Source organism: Cadophora gregata (genome assembly GCF_030347475.1).
Source record: "Cadophora gregata isolate MNR1 chromosome Unknown scaffold_3, whole genome shotgun sequence".
In the NCBI taxonomy this organism is placed as follows: Eukaryota; Fungi; Ascomycota; class Leotiomycetes; order Helotiales; family Ploettnerulaceae; genus Cadophora; species Cadophora gregata.
In genome coordinates, this window is record NW_026695926.1 from 493,687 (window position 1) to 510,636 (window position 16,950).

Below are 16,950 nucleotides of genomic sequence, written 5' to 3' on the forward strand. Positions count from 1 at the left end.
CCCAACCCAGCCAACCCACCTTCAGCCCGCTGCCCGCCGCCCTCTTCCCTACCCCTACCCCTACCCCTCCACATCCACACCCACATCCACATCAATAAGGTATCCAGTATCCAGTATCCACACGTTCCAGGAAGAGGATCCATCCCCATTGCCCCAAGGCCCGCTACCAAATCAGAAGCCTTCCAAGTCACAAACCCTTCCGCGCCCTATCCTATCCTCGGCACGACATTCCACCCAATCGACATCCGCCTATTCACTGCGCCCGCCTGTCTCGATTCATGACCACCCCAAGCTGTCATGGCAGCAAGTCAGCTCAGGCAGGTCAGGCACTCAGTGCCAACCTCGCCATCATAGCGATCCCACGTCATACAGTAGGACTGGCCCAATGTAAAAAGTCAGAAATTAGAATCTCCATCATTTAATAAATCTCTTCATAACATTCATTAAATGTGAAATCCCATTAATATCACCCGGCTTGCCCCTGACTCCCTGACTCCCTGACAAGCGCCGAAGATCCCGGAGCTGACGTCCGGCCCTACCATCAAGAGAGAAGAAGAGAACCGAAACGGAACGGGGACCAGGACTACCTGGCTGTCTTGTTGGTGCTTGTTCGTTTTCGACTTTTTACGTTTCATGCAGGACGCAGTATGATGATCGTGGATTAGTAAGGCAATTGTGGTGCGCTGTGGCGTAGGTAAAAAGAATCGTAGCTGCGGCTGGCCGGCGTAACAAGCATGAACAAGCGGGTTCTAGTAAGTGGCGGTCAGTCAGAGTTCAGTTAACCTTAAGCGAGACGATATCCTAAAATGGACCCCTCTTACATAACTTCACCAGCTGCCGATATGCTAAAGTCTAGATAGATTATTCAGAGATGAGAAAGCAACATCACACGCTGCAACCACACGATCTTCGTCACCCACTGCTCGGAATTCCGGGGAACAGGTGATTGTTGAATGATGAACTGTCCTCGGGCCCGAGTCGGCCATCTTATCTAGACCGAGATCCGAGTTGGCTGCCATACTGTATCCCGTCTTCAGCCGAATTGACCTACAGTCCTCCGCCTGCGTAATGGTCTCGTGGTTGTCTGTATTGATTTTGCTTTTGATTTTGATATCTTCGTTCTATGGTCTCAAAATTTAGGAGGCGTTGAAAGTGGAAGAGCTAATTGCCTGTCTCTGCCTGTTGGCACCTATATCATGTGACCCGAATGGTTTTGATACCTATCCTTCTCGATAGATTACATCAAGCGTTGGCTTTTCTTCGATAAGTTTGGAACTTTCACGGCATTCTGAAAAATTCCTGATTCTACTATCGAGACATATTTTTCTTTCCCCACATAACATTGAGGGCTGCGTATCCGGTGCTGACGTCCCATGCTTCTCGTTGTGGTAAATGTTCTCCTTCTGACAAGGACAAGGACACAACAGTGATCAATCTATCTAAAAGCAGATTGTCCAAATGATTTCGAAATGCGTACATTACCCGTTTCAACACCTTCGCACGTCTCAATCATATGACGTTCCCTCAACTTCCCTTCCAGTTTGCCAACTTACCACCAGTCTCATTTCGCACTCTCTCTCTCTCTTCCTCGATGCAAAATAAAGTCACCAGATGTATAGACTCAGACGTATGGGTTTAAGTACACCACAAACATCTCCAACAGCTTATCTTCGCTATCCCTAACAGTATCAAAACTTGGTCAGAGCCACTGGATAAGACGGACGAACCAATGCTGCATATCTGTTGGTATATCCCCTCCGCTGCCAAAAGAAACATATATTTTACAAGGGGTGGATAGCCTGAAGGAGCACACTGTAATTAAGCGAGCAACGCCTGAAATGCGCATGTAGTTGGCAGCTTTAGTGTCCCGCTTCAGCGCTGCCCCCTGGAAAAGTGTGTTTTCAGCAGTTGAGGGGATAACGACGCTCCCATTTCGAGACCTACTCTTCGATAAACGGTGATCAGTAGATCGGTGATTGCAAAAATCCCCATGGCATCAACCTGCTCTTCTAGTTTTTGCAAAATCTACGAATGCCCAGCGTGCTCTTTATACAGTGTCTTTTATCGGTCATGCTGATATCCTCTTTCACCGCAATTTTCTCTCAAATCCTCCCAAGCGCCGGACTTGCTCACCCAAACCATTGTGCAGCCTCGGACATCCTCACAAAATGGTTAAAGAAGAACGTTGCGCCGCTCTTTTTTTTTTTTTTTTTTTTTTTTTTTTTTTTTTTTGCCAACCATTGCTGGATGTCTTATACTAGAGTCTTTCAGAAGTTCTCATCTCAGTTTCGTAGGAAGAAGGTCCCTGCTTGTTATGGTCCTAATTCATATCTAGTGACCAGCCAATTACTTTCACTCACAATTTTCACCCTCCGCAAAGTCTGACACGCTCGCTCTCAGATATAAAAGATACATACACTCATAATCAAAAGGGACAGACACCACCAAAGACGTGGCCCGAAGACATGTCCTGTGCGCGAGGGCGAATTTTCAGCTACGGAAGATTGGAGAAGTGACCTTACTGTACAACTAGTACGTTGGAACTCAAACTCTACTGAGTTGAAGGGAGTAGAGTTAACGATAGAACTCTGTACAAGAGATGATGTTTGTTTGATATTTTAGCGAAGATCGACAACACTGAGAACACCGACAACGCTCATCACCAGCGCTTCCATTCAGTGCAAGTAGCCTCGACCCATCGCTGCAGCAATTCAAGTGAACCTTAGTTGAAGTACTCCCTGTTTGAAAGTGATGAGGAAGTCAATGGACAGTTCGGTAAGTACTCAATCAGAACCTTCGTGTACATGAGTTCTCGAAGTTTATCCTTTTATTGCCATATGGTGCTGCCAAGGTTAAACTTCAAGGCCTTCAAGTACATATTTTCCGCTCCTCCTTCCGTGATACTTGCCACTGACGCAACTATTTTACCACAGACGAAACTCGAGCTCGAGGAGTGTGGTCGTGAATTCACCTTCCTCGATTCTCGCATCATTGATCACTCAACTGCGTAGATTGTTATTTAGTCAGTAAGTTCGGCTGAGATGGATCATAAATAGCGGTGGATCAATGTATTGGGAACACCAACGAGACGGAATTGTGGCCACGTCTTCGCACGCGGGACTGGGAGTGTTGCGGGGGTTTGGAAAGGAGAATGATACGGCCAGAGATGGATGGGTGGGCTTTCAGTGTGTTTTGGGATAGCTAGACTTTGACTTTGTTTTATAGAAGTCCATATTGAGTCAACCCAATCCAAGACGGACAGTCAAAGCCACTGAAGCTATGCTACTGTTGACGATGCAAATTAACTTGGCAGCAGCACATCTAATCTTGCAGAAAGACAACTTCGCCTTCACATATCAACTTCTGACTCCTCCCATCGCTTCACTCCGCCTCTGGAATCAACTTTCCCGCGTTGAGAACAGAGTGCGTGGACATGCTCGGGACACCCTTCCCCCCACCGCTCATCCTCCCTTCCCGTAGAGACAGACATCTCGAGAATTGTTTCCATGATGCCGAGCGAAGACTTTGGAGAGGGAAACTTTATAAGAAAACAGTAACACCAGAGCATTGGGGGATATTGGTGTGAAACAAGGACCATAAGTGGAAGATTCACTGGCGGTGTCAACTTTGCGGGGTTTGAGTAGTGAAATTGTGGGCCAGCCAAGGTTCACCTTTGTTTACTTTCGGCAAGGGAGGGGTTTGTATTTTCATTTGCTTCTTGGCACATGCTTCCCACAAAATCAATGAGTGACTGAACTCCGTCACATATTCGAGTCGAGAGCACTTTTAAGATATTGGGACTTTTTTTTCTATTCTCCGCTTAGAAAACAAGGAAAGAACCAACGGTAGAGTAAAATGAATTTATTGAGGTTCAGATTCAGGGGATGCAAACCCGAGACCATCTGGGACAAGCTACAGAAGCAGAGAAGAGCAGTCGTCGACATTCCTCTCCTAATCGCTCAAACTGAAAGACGTTCAACATCCCAGCAAGCGCCTACGAGAACTGTGTAGCAATGAGCAACCAGCTCATCACTGACTTGCCGCACATGGCCATTTACTCTTATTACTTACGTTTGCTGCCCTGACCGTTGTTCTTGCTACTGTTTGAGCTGGAATTACTGCTAACTGAGCCTGAACTACCCGAACCTCCGTTCTTGTTGAGAACCGAATTGATGGATGCCCATTCTACTTCTGAGGGGTGAGCTCCGGAGTTGGAAGTCTTGCCTTTGGCTGAGGAGGAAGTGAATGGTTTGGCTTTGGGATCCATGATGTTGGTAGACTGGTAGGTAGTACTGATCGTCCTAATATCAGTCTAGTACTAAAGTGTGGTACGAGGAGAATGGTGTGAAAATGTATTTGGATCTGGAACTGTAGAAGATTTGGTGGCCAAGTGCAGACAACGCTAGATGAGGAATGAGCTATCATATGGTAATGTCAGCGAGAATATATAGACGGAGCATGCGGGGACCTGAAGACCCCTTTGTGAGCCTTGTGATACAGTTACTAATCACAGGTGCAAACAATCACGAGAGTGAGTTGTTGAGGATTGTGGAGCAAAGACAATGGGTTTGTTGCGACATGTGTTTATTTTATCAATTTACGGAGCGCATAAACTATATAGTGAGATAGCCGTAGCTGGCTTATTGAACAACCTATGTTTCAAGCGAATTAGGAACCGGCGCCTTTGTCTGTCTGTGTCTGTCTTTGTCACCCCACGACATGATTTCTAAAATAATAATTATACTGTTCAAGTGGCAATTGATTGTTCTTAGAACAAAGTATTGTTCCCCTGTCAATTATTTACAGGGCCTCGAACTGAGGATGTGAATCCAAACTTATAAAACGACCCAGAGAAGCTGTCCTGAGATTTGCTTCACTAGTCTCTTACCTCTCCGACAACATTTCGAAGGTCGAAGAGTCAGTCACTCTTGCTTTCACCACACAATAGCCACAAGATCATCGACACTAGTCAGGATGTCCCGATATACAAACATATCGGTCGACTTGAGTAAGCTCAGCTCCGGTTCCTCAAAAGCCACAATCACTAGTCTTAGAACCATTCCGGTTCTATCATTTAGCCAATCTGAAGACAAGGAGTGGAAACTAGTCGACATAGATCACGTCCCGCAAGTTCGAATTCCAGCCGTCCCCAGAGGGGCATCTGCTGTAAGCGAAAGTGGGCCTGAGAAGGGTGAGGAAACTCAGCCAGAAGCTATCGGGTCCCCGACAGCAGCAGTTGCTTCCTCCGAAGGTCTTTCACCAACAGCCCCAATGTTTGTCCCAGCTGCTAGTCAGAATCCACCTGTGACCGCTGCAGTCCCAAGAGTCGTTCGCTCGAATAGCCTTTCACCCACAGCTCCGGTGTTTGTCCCATCCCCTTCCAGATCCAGCCCAGCCGCAATCCCAGCTCCAGCTATCATCTCCAGCACCCTCTCAGCAACAGCCCCAGTCTTCATAACCAACTCCGGCGCTCCAAACTCAATTCCATATCTTCTCTCAGTTACGGAGACCAACGAAATGATAATCCGCCGCGAGAGATGTCTCAGCGAGATCATGGAGCAGATGGATTTGGCGGGGCTAGCAAGGCAGGCTGAGATGGATGAGAGGGGGAGGTGGTTGGTTGATGCTGCTGTTGGCACTGGCCCTGGGGCTGGTGAGTAGAGGTGATTAGCTGAGTTGTTTGGTAGGGGGTGAAGGGTGGAGAGGAGAACAAGAACGTTGGAAGTGGTTGAATCGCGATCCCCTTGGATAAATAGTGTCTGCCGAGAGGAGTACGAGTTTAAAACTTTCATATACTTTTGAGGATTTTCGAATAGAACACGATTGTGACGAAGAGCAGATCTCATTTAATGGAAGATTCCTACCTTGCAGGCTAAGGTGTTTATATCCATATACATGTAAGAAAATTAGGCGAGGAAAGGTGCCACAGTAGTCAACAAATCTTCAGTAACGAGACAACACCTAAATTCAGGCACAGAATTGGCCTCTATTTCAGCAGAAAAATGTAACAAAAATAATAAATCAAAAACAAAATATCTCCAAAATCTAATAATAGCCAGTGACCGGGTATCTCAATCCAACAAACTTTTCGAGCAAACCAAAATATGACATTCCTTCATTTCCCTTCACTCCCTGAGGCTTCCTCACTTCCATGCCCCTGTAAGCTCAATTTTAACACTCTCTGCAGCTCCTCATCTCCTTCATCCTCACCTTCCCTCTGTCCCTCCCCAACGCGATTCCTCCCTCTGTTCTGGTGTTCTGCTTCCAAAAGACTCTGCTTCTTAATGTACGCCAAAACAATCTCTTCTTCGGTCTTCTCCTCCTTTGTTTTCTCTCCAGCCCTTCCTCGCTGCTGTGACTCAAACTCAGCTTGTGTTGTCCCTGCGAGATGTTCCTGACCAGTGGTGTATGAGGGAGGCTGCTGGAGCTGCACCGACTCTCGAGCTCGCGAACGGGCAGGCACGGGTGGTGCTGAGTGTTGAGGTGTGGTGTTATCGTCGCTGTAGAGATCGAAGATGGCCTCGGTTTGATTGTCACTGCTTCGAGAGTCATGTTCGCTTTGACTTTGCCTCATGACTTGCTTGAGCTTTCTCTCGTGACCCAGCCGTTCGTTTGCTTGTCTCTGAGCATCAAATTCGTTGGCAGCCAGGAGTTCATGGCAGTCAAGATGGTCATATGGTATTGGCTGTGGTCGGGTTCGAACTGGCTGTTGGGCCCCGAGACTTTGATGGCGAGAAACACCTTCTCGAATAGCTCGCTCCCTGTTGGCGTCTTCGTCTGGGTCACCTCGTGACATATCAATGACTGACTGGCGGATCGTCTCTTCGATGTCGTTTGCTGCTGACGACTCATCAATGGATCGTGATCCATTCGTTACAAGCGTAAAATTGCCGGAATCTGCATTCACAGACCGAGAGGAACTTGAAATACTTCCATTCTTCCGCACATCTTTTCCGTCCCCATTCTTCTTCTGCTGCGTTTCCAGCACGTCTCTGACCATCTCGTCGCGATTGTGTTTCTTCTTCACGTATTTCTGAATCAAATTCCATCGCTCGATAACATCCTGCTTATCCTCCTCGGAACTCTGCAGCCATTCCTCGTATCCTTGAGCTGTTCTGGACGCCACGATGTAGTTCTGAACGTTGCTACCGAATAGCTTCTGTACCTCCTTGTGCACGCCTTTCATCATGTAACTCGGAATGCCCCAAAGTGCTGCGCCGGGCTTGAATATAATTCCTCCGATACCCTTCCCTAGCCCCTTTGCAAAGCCGGTCACACCTTCTTTCTGTGCACCTCTCCATGGCTGAGTGACTAAACCCGTAACACCGTCATACATGCCGAAAGCAAATTCTTTCCCTGCGGCTTGAGCGCCTGACTTCAGATCAGTGACTTGCTGTTGAGGGCGTACAGTATCGTCTCCCCAAAGCTTCGGCGCGTTGTGAAATCCATTTGTGACGCTTACTGAGATGTCCATTGGAGACGACAAGGCTGTTTTTGCAATGCGGCCGAAGCCTTTGTCTGAGCTCATGCCTTTATTACGGATCATATCAGCGTCTTGGGCAGGGTCGGATTCAGTTCGACCGAAGACCCATCTCGAGCCTGTGTTGCTTGTTTTGGTGCTCAAAGATGGCTCAGTTGCAGTAGTTGAGCCTCTGCTCGAGGCGTGTGAGAAAATACCAGGCCGTGGAGAGTTGTTAGCTAGAGCATTTGACTCATTCAAGCTCGTTTGGTTTTCATCCGGTAAAGTCGTGGCATTCGATTGGTCTCCCATCCATGAACTCTCACCATTGCTTGCCAGCGCTGGGACGGATCCCTGAGATTGTTGTCTGGAATCAAATGGCACAGATAAAGCTTTCCACGCCTCTGATGGGAAGTCGGCGACTCCCATGGCCATGCTGAAAAAGGCTCCAACGAACGAAGTAGCGAATCCCGAAATCGGATCTGAAGGGCCTTCATCTGCGACGTATTCTTGTGCTCTGAAGAGTTTCAATTCTTTGAAGTCAAGAAGATTTGCATTCGCCAAAGTGCACGCTGCGAAAGGACTCAACCTAATCTGAGTTCGTTTGACGCGCCAAGCTGCAGTTCGGGACGGTGCAAGGGAACAACGAAGTCGGTCGACTTCGAGGAATTGATGAAAAGACTGAGCTCCCGTATCACTGCCTCGCTCCATTGAGATCTTACTTGCCAGCTCCTTAGCACGTTCCATACTTTCCGGCCTCAAGCAGAAATTGATGGCATTAGCCAGCCTGTCTGCGGTGAGTTGTTTATGAGGAATTGGATCCGGTCCAGCGCCTGATCGCGCAACCATGGCCCCCCAGAAAGGTTGGTCTCCAAAGAATGGAACGACTACTGTTGGTCTTCCTGCGGTGATACCTGCTGCTGTAGTGCCAGCGCCTCCATGGTGGACCACGCAGGAAACTCTTTGAAAGAGCCAGTCGTGAGGGCAATTGCCTAGCATAAACACACCGTCTGGAGTCGGAAGCTCATCTGCTCCCATGCCTCCCCAACCCTTAGAAAGAAGTACTCGCTGTCCAGTCTTCTTCACGGCTTCAAAGATTAGTTCTGTCATCGCAGCTGAATCGTCCAAGACAATGCTTCCGAATCCTATATAGACTGGGGGTGGACCGGCATCGAGAAATGCCTGAAGATCTGGCGGAGGATCGTATTTAGAAGCCAGTCCGAGAAGATAAAATCCCGAGATGTTGATATGTGGACCCCAATCTTTGGGTTTAGGTATCAGAGCCGGAGACCAGCAGTAGGTATGAGGAATTTTGAGACGCTGCAACATGCCTGGAGCCCATATCACACTCACGGGATCCAGCCCGAGACACTTAGTGCGAAACCGATTGATCAAATCACCCAATCCCTGCCACACGAGAACTTCGATCATTGCGTAGCTTAGGTAGTTTGTCAGCATGGGATCTGCATTCGAAGACTGGATATTGGCCAGTGGATGTGGAAACGCCTGTGTAGGAGAATATGGCATCGTGAACATGATATGAAGCGGGATTCCAAGCTTCTCTGCGCAGTGGACATGGGCAAAACTTGGAGGGTTGGCGATGATGCAGTCGGCAACAAATGGCTTTCCCGCCCCAATCTGTTGAGACAACTTCCCCTCAGATCCAGAAAGAAGGTCGTCCTCACTGGGTTGGACCGTCATGCCATCACCGGCTTTGTAGCATGATCTCCAGCAGCCTTGAATGTACTCGCCCACATCCTTCCTTCGCTGTCTGATGTCCCCCTTAAGAACACTGCGAAATCCCGGCATGAGTCCAGGGTTCTTGACCATGAAGGCCATCAGTTGAGAGGGGTCGCCGCCAATGCTGAAGAATTCCAGACCATTTTCTTCCACAAATATTTTGAAGGTAGGATGAGTTGCAAGACGCACACGGTGGCCGTATGTTTCTTTCAAGACTTTTCCCAAGGCAACGAAAGGCTGGACGTCTCCCCGAGAGCCCACGACCTATACTCGGATTTAATACTGATTTGATTTGCCGAGTTACAAAGAACGTGTGCTCACCTGAATAACCACATTCAATGGCGGGGGTGGAGAAACTCCTTCCTCGCCTCCCAATGATGGAGGAATATAGGGGAGAGGAGGTGCAGGAGTATCCTGTGCATTCTTCACTTGTTGACGTAAAGCCGGAGTAAAAACTGCAGACAAACGGCGATTAAGCTGGTTGACGCGTATATTCACACGACCATCGTCAGTGATGAGAGCACTGGTACCCAAGCCCTTCTTTTCTTCGCAAATCTCGCCATAAGTTGTGCCGTACGCAGGTGGAGGCAAATCGTCTTCGGCAATGTCTGGCGTTGTGAGATCAAATTCCTGGATGAGTGCCTCTTGTCTGGCGGGCTGTGGTTGGTCGAGCTGTCCAGCAGCTGCGGCTTGTGCTTGCTGAATTATTGTTTGATGCGCGATGGTCTCTGGCACAGGCGCGGCCATATCTGAATGATTTCGAGGTTGAGAGCCCATAATGAGAGATACAGCCCGCCTAGATTTACCTCATTCAAATTCGACCTGGCAGGGCATCGATATTTGTGTTATTTACCTTTTCAGCCCCAAATCCCGAAGTCGGAAATGGCTAAGCGAGAGCCTGTAGAGAGCCTGTAGAGAGCCTGTAGCAGCCCGTGGATGACGCGGCTTCCGGTGGTTCTGCACGCCGACGAGGCACAGCAGCCCCAATGCCGAGCAATTTATACGAAATACGAAAACGCCCGTAAAGTGGCAGCCTAGAAAGGATCTCTGGACTAACGAAGTAAGGGGCGTGTTCCAGCATGGCCAACCATTAAGCTTGATCTCTGCCTCCATTGACGTCGTCAAGCATCGACAGTTTCAGCAGTAGCGTGGAGATAAGAATAGTCAATTCAGGAAGGCCAGACCACGTAAGCTTGAAAAGAGTGGATGATCACCTTGTTTTCAAGACGTTAAGCATCGGTCCATCGTTAGATATGATATATCACTGTGCGAGAATGAAATGCAAAGTTGAAAATATAAACATACGTTACAATCTTATAAGGGGACTTTGTTTCGATCCGCAAAATTTTTGATTATAGCTGGTTGGTTCTTAAGCCTTGGCATTGAAGAGATGGAACAATGACAAGCCGCTTAAAGATTTATTCATATTTGCTTTACTATTGACACAAGAACAGATACAAATAGACTCCAAGCTCTCGGTCCAGCTAAGTATCTTCATGACAAGCCAGTTTCAACAGAGAAATTCGCTTCCGGCTTGTCTCACAAGTGACTGTTTACCTCGCAATGAGTACAGCCCGCACTATCTCGAGTACCCATGGTTGTAGACAGAATTTTGTGACTCCGGTACTGAAATAATATCCTTTGATTTCACTCTGAAATCTCAAGTTTTCAGTACAGAATTCATGATCTTATAAGTGCTTGCACTGGCCTCCCATCGAAGCCTCCAACAACTGAACGTTAGATATCAGGTGTATTTGATACACTTGAATTCCGAGTACAGAGGCTTCTGATATTTCCCTGATACGAACAACCTTCACCAGTTCTAAGCGAAGAGAATGTAAACATCAAGATAGCTGATGTTAATTCTGAGGGTAGTTAAAGAAGAACCTACTGTACAGACAGGGGCTCGGGTTTCGGATATCCGGCCCGCCTTTACCTAGCTGCCGATCACTCACACATACCTTATAATATGTAGAAAATCAACCTTTCATAGGCATCCAACATTTGATTAGAGGTCTCTCTTCAACGAAAGGGGCGTGGCTTGGCATGCCCTAGGCAGCTGTCAACAATTCGCTTAAAAGTAACCTCAGTTGCGGCCATTCTGTAACCTTTACCAGACCACAATCCCCAGTGTTAACCTGAGATAGTGTTTTACTCAATTGAAATAAGCCAAGCAATAATTTTCAGCATGGATACTCCAGTCTTAAAGACCGGAGACGAGATTCAAGCCGAAGTCTTCAAGTGGCTGAAAACAACTCGCTACGCGTCCACACCACTCGAACCACTTACTGGGGGCTTCGCAAATTTCATTTATAGAGCGACTCTCACCTCTCCACTCGAAGACGGCTCAACAGAAGTAGTGGTCAAGCATGGAGAACCATATATGGCCGGTGCACCAGCAAACAAGATCAGCATTGCTCGATGTGTGAGTAATTTCCGGACACTGACGTAATTGTCTGACTGATGCCACCAGAACATTGAAGCAGAATGCTTCAAAGCACTCGCAGACTTCACGGTCACTGAAGAGGTCGCCGCTCCTACATCACAGAGAGATGTGACATTTCGAACAAGTGTCAGAACGCCAAAGGTGTTTCTTTACGATGCCTCAACGAACACGCAAGTCATTGAGTACCTCCCCAACTATGCAAACCTAAAAGACTACATCTGCTCGCATATCAACTCAGCCACTTCTTTTGAAATGATGCCTCATTGCCGCGCTCTTGGCAAGGCAATTGGGCAGTACATATCTGCTTTCCACAAGAACAGCGACGTGAAATTACGCGAGACACTCCGCGGCAACAGGCAAATGCAGAGCTTAAAGCATATGATCAACTACGACTGGATGATTGACCGCGTCGATCAATTTCCAGACATTCTAGGAGGTGCAAAGTCTGTTCTGACAGAAGTAAAAGATATGGCTCTGAAAGAGCTGGAAAATGAGGGTGATCTAAGTTTCATCCATGGCGATCTCTGTCCAGGAAAGTGTGTTTCCACCTTCCATCCAGATCCACGCATTCCGCTTCTCAAGAACTTTCACTGAAAAAGTGTACCAGCATACTCATAACCAAGGCTCCCCTCCAACACCTCTCCAATCGTAACAACCCCGTCATCATAACAGACTGGGAACAAGCCCAACTCAACTCCCCGTCTCTTGATCACGGCGAAATGCTCGGTGAACTATTGGCATTCCATCTTTACAGAAGCTTTGATACAGGACTCTGGATAGCTCAAGGCTATGTGGATGGACTTGGGAATTTGAGCGAGGAGGAGAAACGGAGGAATGCGCTGCAGGTCGGAGTGCATTTGCTTGCTTTTGGGCCGATTGCGGGGTGGGTTATGGATGATGACGAGGGGAAGAATTTGAAAGAGAGGGTTATGGGGGTGTCTAGGGATTTGGTTGTTAATGCTTGGGAGAGGAATGTAAAGTGGTTTAGAGAGGGTGAGGGGAACGTCTTTGGGTTTCTGATTTAGTGAGGCGGGTGGATCTATTATCGACTTGAGGAAATGAGATTAGCTGGATCTCAAATTACCTAACAGAACTGTCGTGTGTAATTTGTCTAGAAATGTCGACATTTGACTCCGACAGATTCGGAGCAGCTGGAGAGCAAGAAACATGCCTGCCCTGTGGTGTATATCACGTGACAATCTATGTATCTGTGAGTGCTTAAACGCATCGTAAACAGTGCGAGAGAAAGCATCTTTTAATACTGAATCAAAAGAAGTCTTAAAACTGGCGATTCCTCTGTTTCGTCTGAACTCATGCCACCACTGGCTGAGGCATTGCTTACTCACTGAGATGGCCGTTATCTCCAATCCACGACACAAGCAGATCCTCCACAATACCTAATGTTAAACATTAATACGACACTTGCATGCCCTTTCCCTGTTCATTCTGCAAGGCATAACCTCCTGTCACAATTTCCAAGGAAGCTTATCCTCCACCAATACCATCCCTGGAAAGCTTAGCAAAGCTTATCCGATCGCCGAGGATCACCACTTCCGCCGCTAGACACGCTGCACCAACGCTTTTGAGAAGGTGGATAAGGGGCCAACAACTACAACCTTCCGCTTCGGATCACGATATCCTGTGCCTCATTCATCATGCAGCATGCCGGTCTCAATTTACTATGTCGAAGACGTGACCAGGAACTGGGGAAGGAACCTCAATATATGTATAAATATCACGATGACCCCGCATAGGTCTCTCTTAAGCTTCTCTTGGGTATTCGACTTTCCCACTCTTACTCCCATCTTCAGACACCATGTTGATGCCCTCGCTTGTTGCTGTTCTGGCCAGTGGCCTCGTCCTCGAGACGTTGGCAAGTCCCATCTCCCACTCTGTCGGAACCAAGCGAGAGATTCCCGCATCGCACAGCTTGCACGAGCGCCATTTGCCTCAATGGGGGCATCAATGGACGAAGAAGTCCAAGGTTCCGAGCAGTCAGGTCTTCCCGATGAGAATTGGCTTGAAGCAGCACAACCTTGAAGCTGGTCACAACAGATTGATGGAGATGTGAGAAGTCTCGTTTACTTACTACACGAAGTGTTTGCTAACTTAGAAGCAGCTCAACTCCAGGATCTGCAAATTATGGCAACCACATGACTCCGGAAGAAGTCATTGAATTCTTCGCCCCTCGCCAGTCTTCGACTGATGCAGTCATGGATTGGCTTGTTTCATCTGGCATCAGTGCTGACCGATGTGCACCATCAGTCAACAAACAAGTACTTGCCATCTTTTCATGTTCAGGTGATCTCAAAACTAATTCAAAAACAAGTGGATTCAATTCGACGCAACCGCCGAAGAGGCCAACAACCTGCTGTTCGCCGACTTCTACCTCTGGGAGCATTCTTCTGGTGTGCACGATGTGTCAACTGAGGAATACCACCTTCCTTCTCACATTCAGGAACATGTTGATTACATTACTCCTGGTACCAGACTCCGCCACAGAAATGCCAAGATTAGCTCAGGTGATGAGCTGACCAAGCGATTCTCGAGCACTTTGAGTTCTGGAAAGGCCAAGCCATTCATCACCAAACTTCCCGGTTTCCCTCAGACGAATGCTACCAACTGTGACATTTATGTTACAGCTGATTGCACGAGAGGTGGGTTCGGACATACTTTAGTCACTAGATCACGGCTAATAATATATTCTAGTTCAATATGACATCCCGAAAGCCAGCAAGTCGGCCCCTGGGAACAAACTCGGCATCTACGAGAGTCTCGATGTTCATTATAGCAGAGCCGATCTTGATGTTTACTACAGCCACCTTTACCCGTAAGGTTGAAAGCCGTCTCAACATGCCCCCCTCACTGACTTTTGTGCAGTAACATTCCCAACGGCACATACCCGGAGGAACGTCTGATTGACGGTGCCATTGGAGCAACAGAAGACACACCACTCTTTGTGACTACCGACGCACTTGAAGCAGCGCTTGACTTTGATGCAGCTCAACCACTCATTTATCCCCAGGGTCTTGTCTTGTTCCAAGAAGATGATGAGTATTATGAGTTCAATGGAGGTTACAATGGTTTCTGGAACAGTGAGTACTAATATGATTCTTGGTTGGACACTTGAACTAATAATTTTAGACTTCCTCGATGCTATTGATGGCAGCTACTGTACCTACAGCGCTTTTGGCGAGACCGGAAACTGCAAAGTAAAGGAATGCCTCGACCCAGTCTACCCCGACCCTAGCCCAGGCGGCTACAAGGGACAACTTCAATGCGGCGTCTACAAGCCCGTAAGTTCTCCCCTTCCTTTCATTCTCTGCGAACCCCCCATTTAACGTCTCTAGACTAATGTAATCTCCATCTCTTACGGCGGAAGCGAGGCCTCCTTTCCCGACTACTACATCAAGCGTCAATGCAACGAATGGATGAAACTCGCCCTCCAAGGCGTCACCATCGTCATGTCCTCAGGCGACTCCGGCGTTGGTGGTGAAACCTGCAACGGCGCCTCCGGCAAGATCCTCGACCCGGATTACGCCTCTTCATGTCCGTACGTCCTCTCCGTCGGCAGCACAGAATGGGATCGCTTTTCTCCATCTACCGTCCCTGTCGCTGGTCAGAAACTCAAGGAGGTTGCTACGGCGAGATTCCCGAGCGGTGGGGGATTTTCGAATGTTTTTGGGATTCCGAGTTATCAGCGCGATGCCGTGGATGCGTATTTTGACCAGGTGGAGGATACTCTGGGCTTCAAGGGATATCATCATTATGTCCAGAATGGCGATTTCAGTAGTGTGACTGGTGGGATCTATCATCATGGTGGGCGTGCGTATCCCGATGTTGGTGCTGTTGGTGATAGACAGGTTGTGTATAATAATGGGTCGTGGTGGTTGGTGGGAGGGACTTCGCTGTCCGCGCCTGTTTGGGGTGCGGTTCTCAACTTGGTCAATGAGGAGAGAATTGCGGCAGGGAAGAGCACTGTTGGGTTTATTCACCCGGTTTTGGTAAGTCTCCTCTTGTTCCAACAGAAGTGAGACGCAACTGACATTGTGATAGTATCAACACCCTGAGGCTTTCACAGATATTACTTCGGGCAGCAACCCAGGCTGTGGAGGCCCAGGTTTCCCCACTGCTAAAGGATGGGATCCAGTGACTGGTCTTGGGTAAGTTTGCTCGCGTCACTGAACTGATTTATGTGCTGACTTCATTTTTAGCTCGCCGATTTTCCCGGTCCTGCAGAAGGTGCTTATGGGTATTTAATACGTCGCGACTGAGACAACCATGAGCCTCAAATTGAAAAGTTGAATCGGTATGATCCATACCAATCAAGAACTATTTCGTAATAATATAAATAATGAATATACGAACTTCCCGGTCGCCCGCGACCTTTCTCCCGCAATCCCTTTTCCTCCATAAATACCTTACATCGTCCATTTTTCCTATAATGAACAAGCTGAACTTAGGAGAAGCAGATGCATATCTAATTGAAAAGAGCTACGTCGACTCTGGACCGTCATTCGAAATATATCTGTCGAGGAATCAGAGTACCCAATGGGTACCGGCTTTTGACCGCCAACTGTACGCCCAGTCCATACCTGCGAGATCCGCGGTCACACCTTCAGACAGCAGTCATCTAATGGAGATAGAAGATAAGCCGACAGTGACAAGATCAATCGCAACGAAATTCTCCTGAGATTTGTGTTTCACTTACCAAGATTTGAATAGAAATCTACACAATCCCTATTTCCTCGACTTTGGGACTGCCCCTCTGATCTTTCGTCCAATTCTCGAATCGCCAGCTCACATCCATGCGCGCCCGCTCACACCCACGTACAGCTCAAAGAGACGCTCCAGTCTCCAGTCGTGCGTCATCATTTCACTTCGGTTAGGTTCGTTGATTGTGCAGGTCTTGATGTGCGACGAATATCTATACCCCAAGCTCGGGCAGTTTCTGATGATCAAATAGCTCTCCCAAGTCACATGTCAACGAAATGACCTTCCACAATACCACTCCCCAAAAGATTCACCTCAAGGCATTTCTTCTGTAATTGTAATTGGTTTTGTATTTCGTTGATTGAATCTGATTCTCAGAAGCTGCCAGTTTTAAGAGGTACTCGAAAGCGGAAAAAAAAGAGTGCGAGATTCTGCATTCAAGGGGCTATGAAAACCTCCTTGCTCCTTGAGAGTAGAGACTCTTCTCCACGAAGAACAAACACAACAGTAGATGTAAGATTGTCTTACTCTTTCTATGTAAATGAAACTGTATTCGCTACTATATGGTCCATATCAAGAGTAGTCCCTATCG

The 16,950-nt window shown here is 47.7% G+C and overlaps 5 protein-coding genes across 5 annotated transcripts; 4 read left to right on the forward strand and 1 right to left on the reverse strand.

Moving 5' to 3' along the window:
* Positions 1-4,974: 4,974 nt before the first annotated feature.
* Positions 4,975-5,661, forward strand: ONS95_008711 (uncharacterized protein; the record flags this gene model as incomplete). Its single annotated transcript, XM_058502256.1, has 1 exon — positions 4,975-5,661. One exon carries the CDS (start codon positions 4,975-4,977, stop codon positions 5,659-5,661), a length of 687 nt encoding a protein of 228 aa, XP_058361183.1.
* A 162-nt stretch (positions 5,662-5,823) lies between these two features.
* On the reverse strand, positions 5,824-10,005 carry ONS95_008712 (uncharacterized protein). The gene is made up of 2 exons (XM_058502257.1): positions 9,521-10,005; positions 5,824-9,463 (listed from the first exon to the last, which is right to left on the reverse strand). The coding sequence occupies exons 1-2, from the start codon at positions 9,974-9,976 to the stop codon at positions 6,116-6,118; spliced, it is 3,804 nt and encodes a 1,267-aa protein (XP_058361184.1). The 5' UTR covers positions 9,977-10,005; the 3' UTR covers positions 5,824-6,115.
* A 1,202-nt stretch (positions 10,006-11,207) lies between these two features.
* On the forward strand, positions 11,208-12,821 carry ONS95_008713 (uncharacterized protein). Its single transcript, XM_058502258.1, has 3 exons — positions 11,208-11,624; positions 11,673-12,181; positions 12,253-12,821. The coding sequence occupies exons 1-3, from the start codon at positions 11,388-11,390 to the stop codon at positions 12,668-12,670; spliced, it is 1,164 nt and encodes a 387-aa protein (XP_058361185.1). The 5' UTR covers positions 11,208-11,387; the 3' UTR covers positions 12,671-12,821.
* A 640-nt stretch (positions 12,822-13,461) lies between these two features.
* Positions 13,462-15,679, forward strand: ONS95_008714 (uncharacterized protein; the record flags this gene model as incomplete). Its single annotated transcript, XM_058502259.1, has 7 exons — positions 13,462-13,712; positions 13,765-13,921; positions 13,975-14,302; positions 14,355-14,475; positions 14,526-14,740; positions 14,790-14,941; positions 14,996-15,679. The coding sequence occupies 7 exons, from the start codon at positions 13,462-13,464 to the stop codon at positions 15,677-15,679; spliced, it is 1,908 nt and encodes a 635-aa protein (XP_058361186.1).
* Positions 15,680-15,999: 320 nt separating this feature from the next.
* Positions 16,000-16,338, forward strand: ONS95_008715 (uncharacterized protein; the record flags this gene model as incomplete). The annotated part of the gene is made up of 1 exon (XM_058502260.1): positions 16,000-16,338. One exon carries the CDS (start codon positions 16,000-16,002, stop codon positions 16,336-16,338), a length of 339 nt encoding a protein of 112 aa, XP_058361187.1.
* Positions 16,339-16,950: the final 612 nt, after the last annotated feature.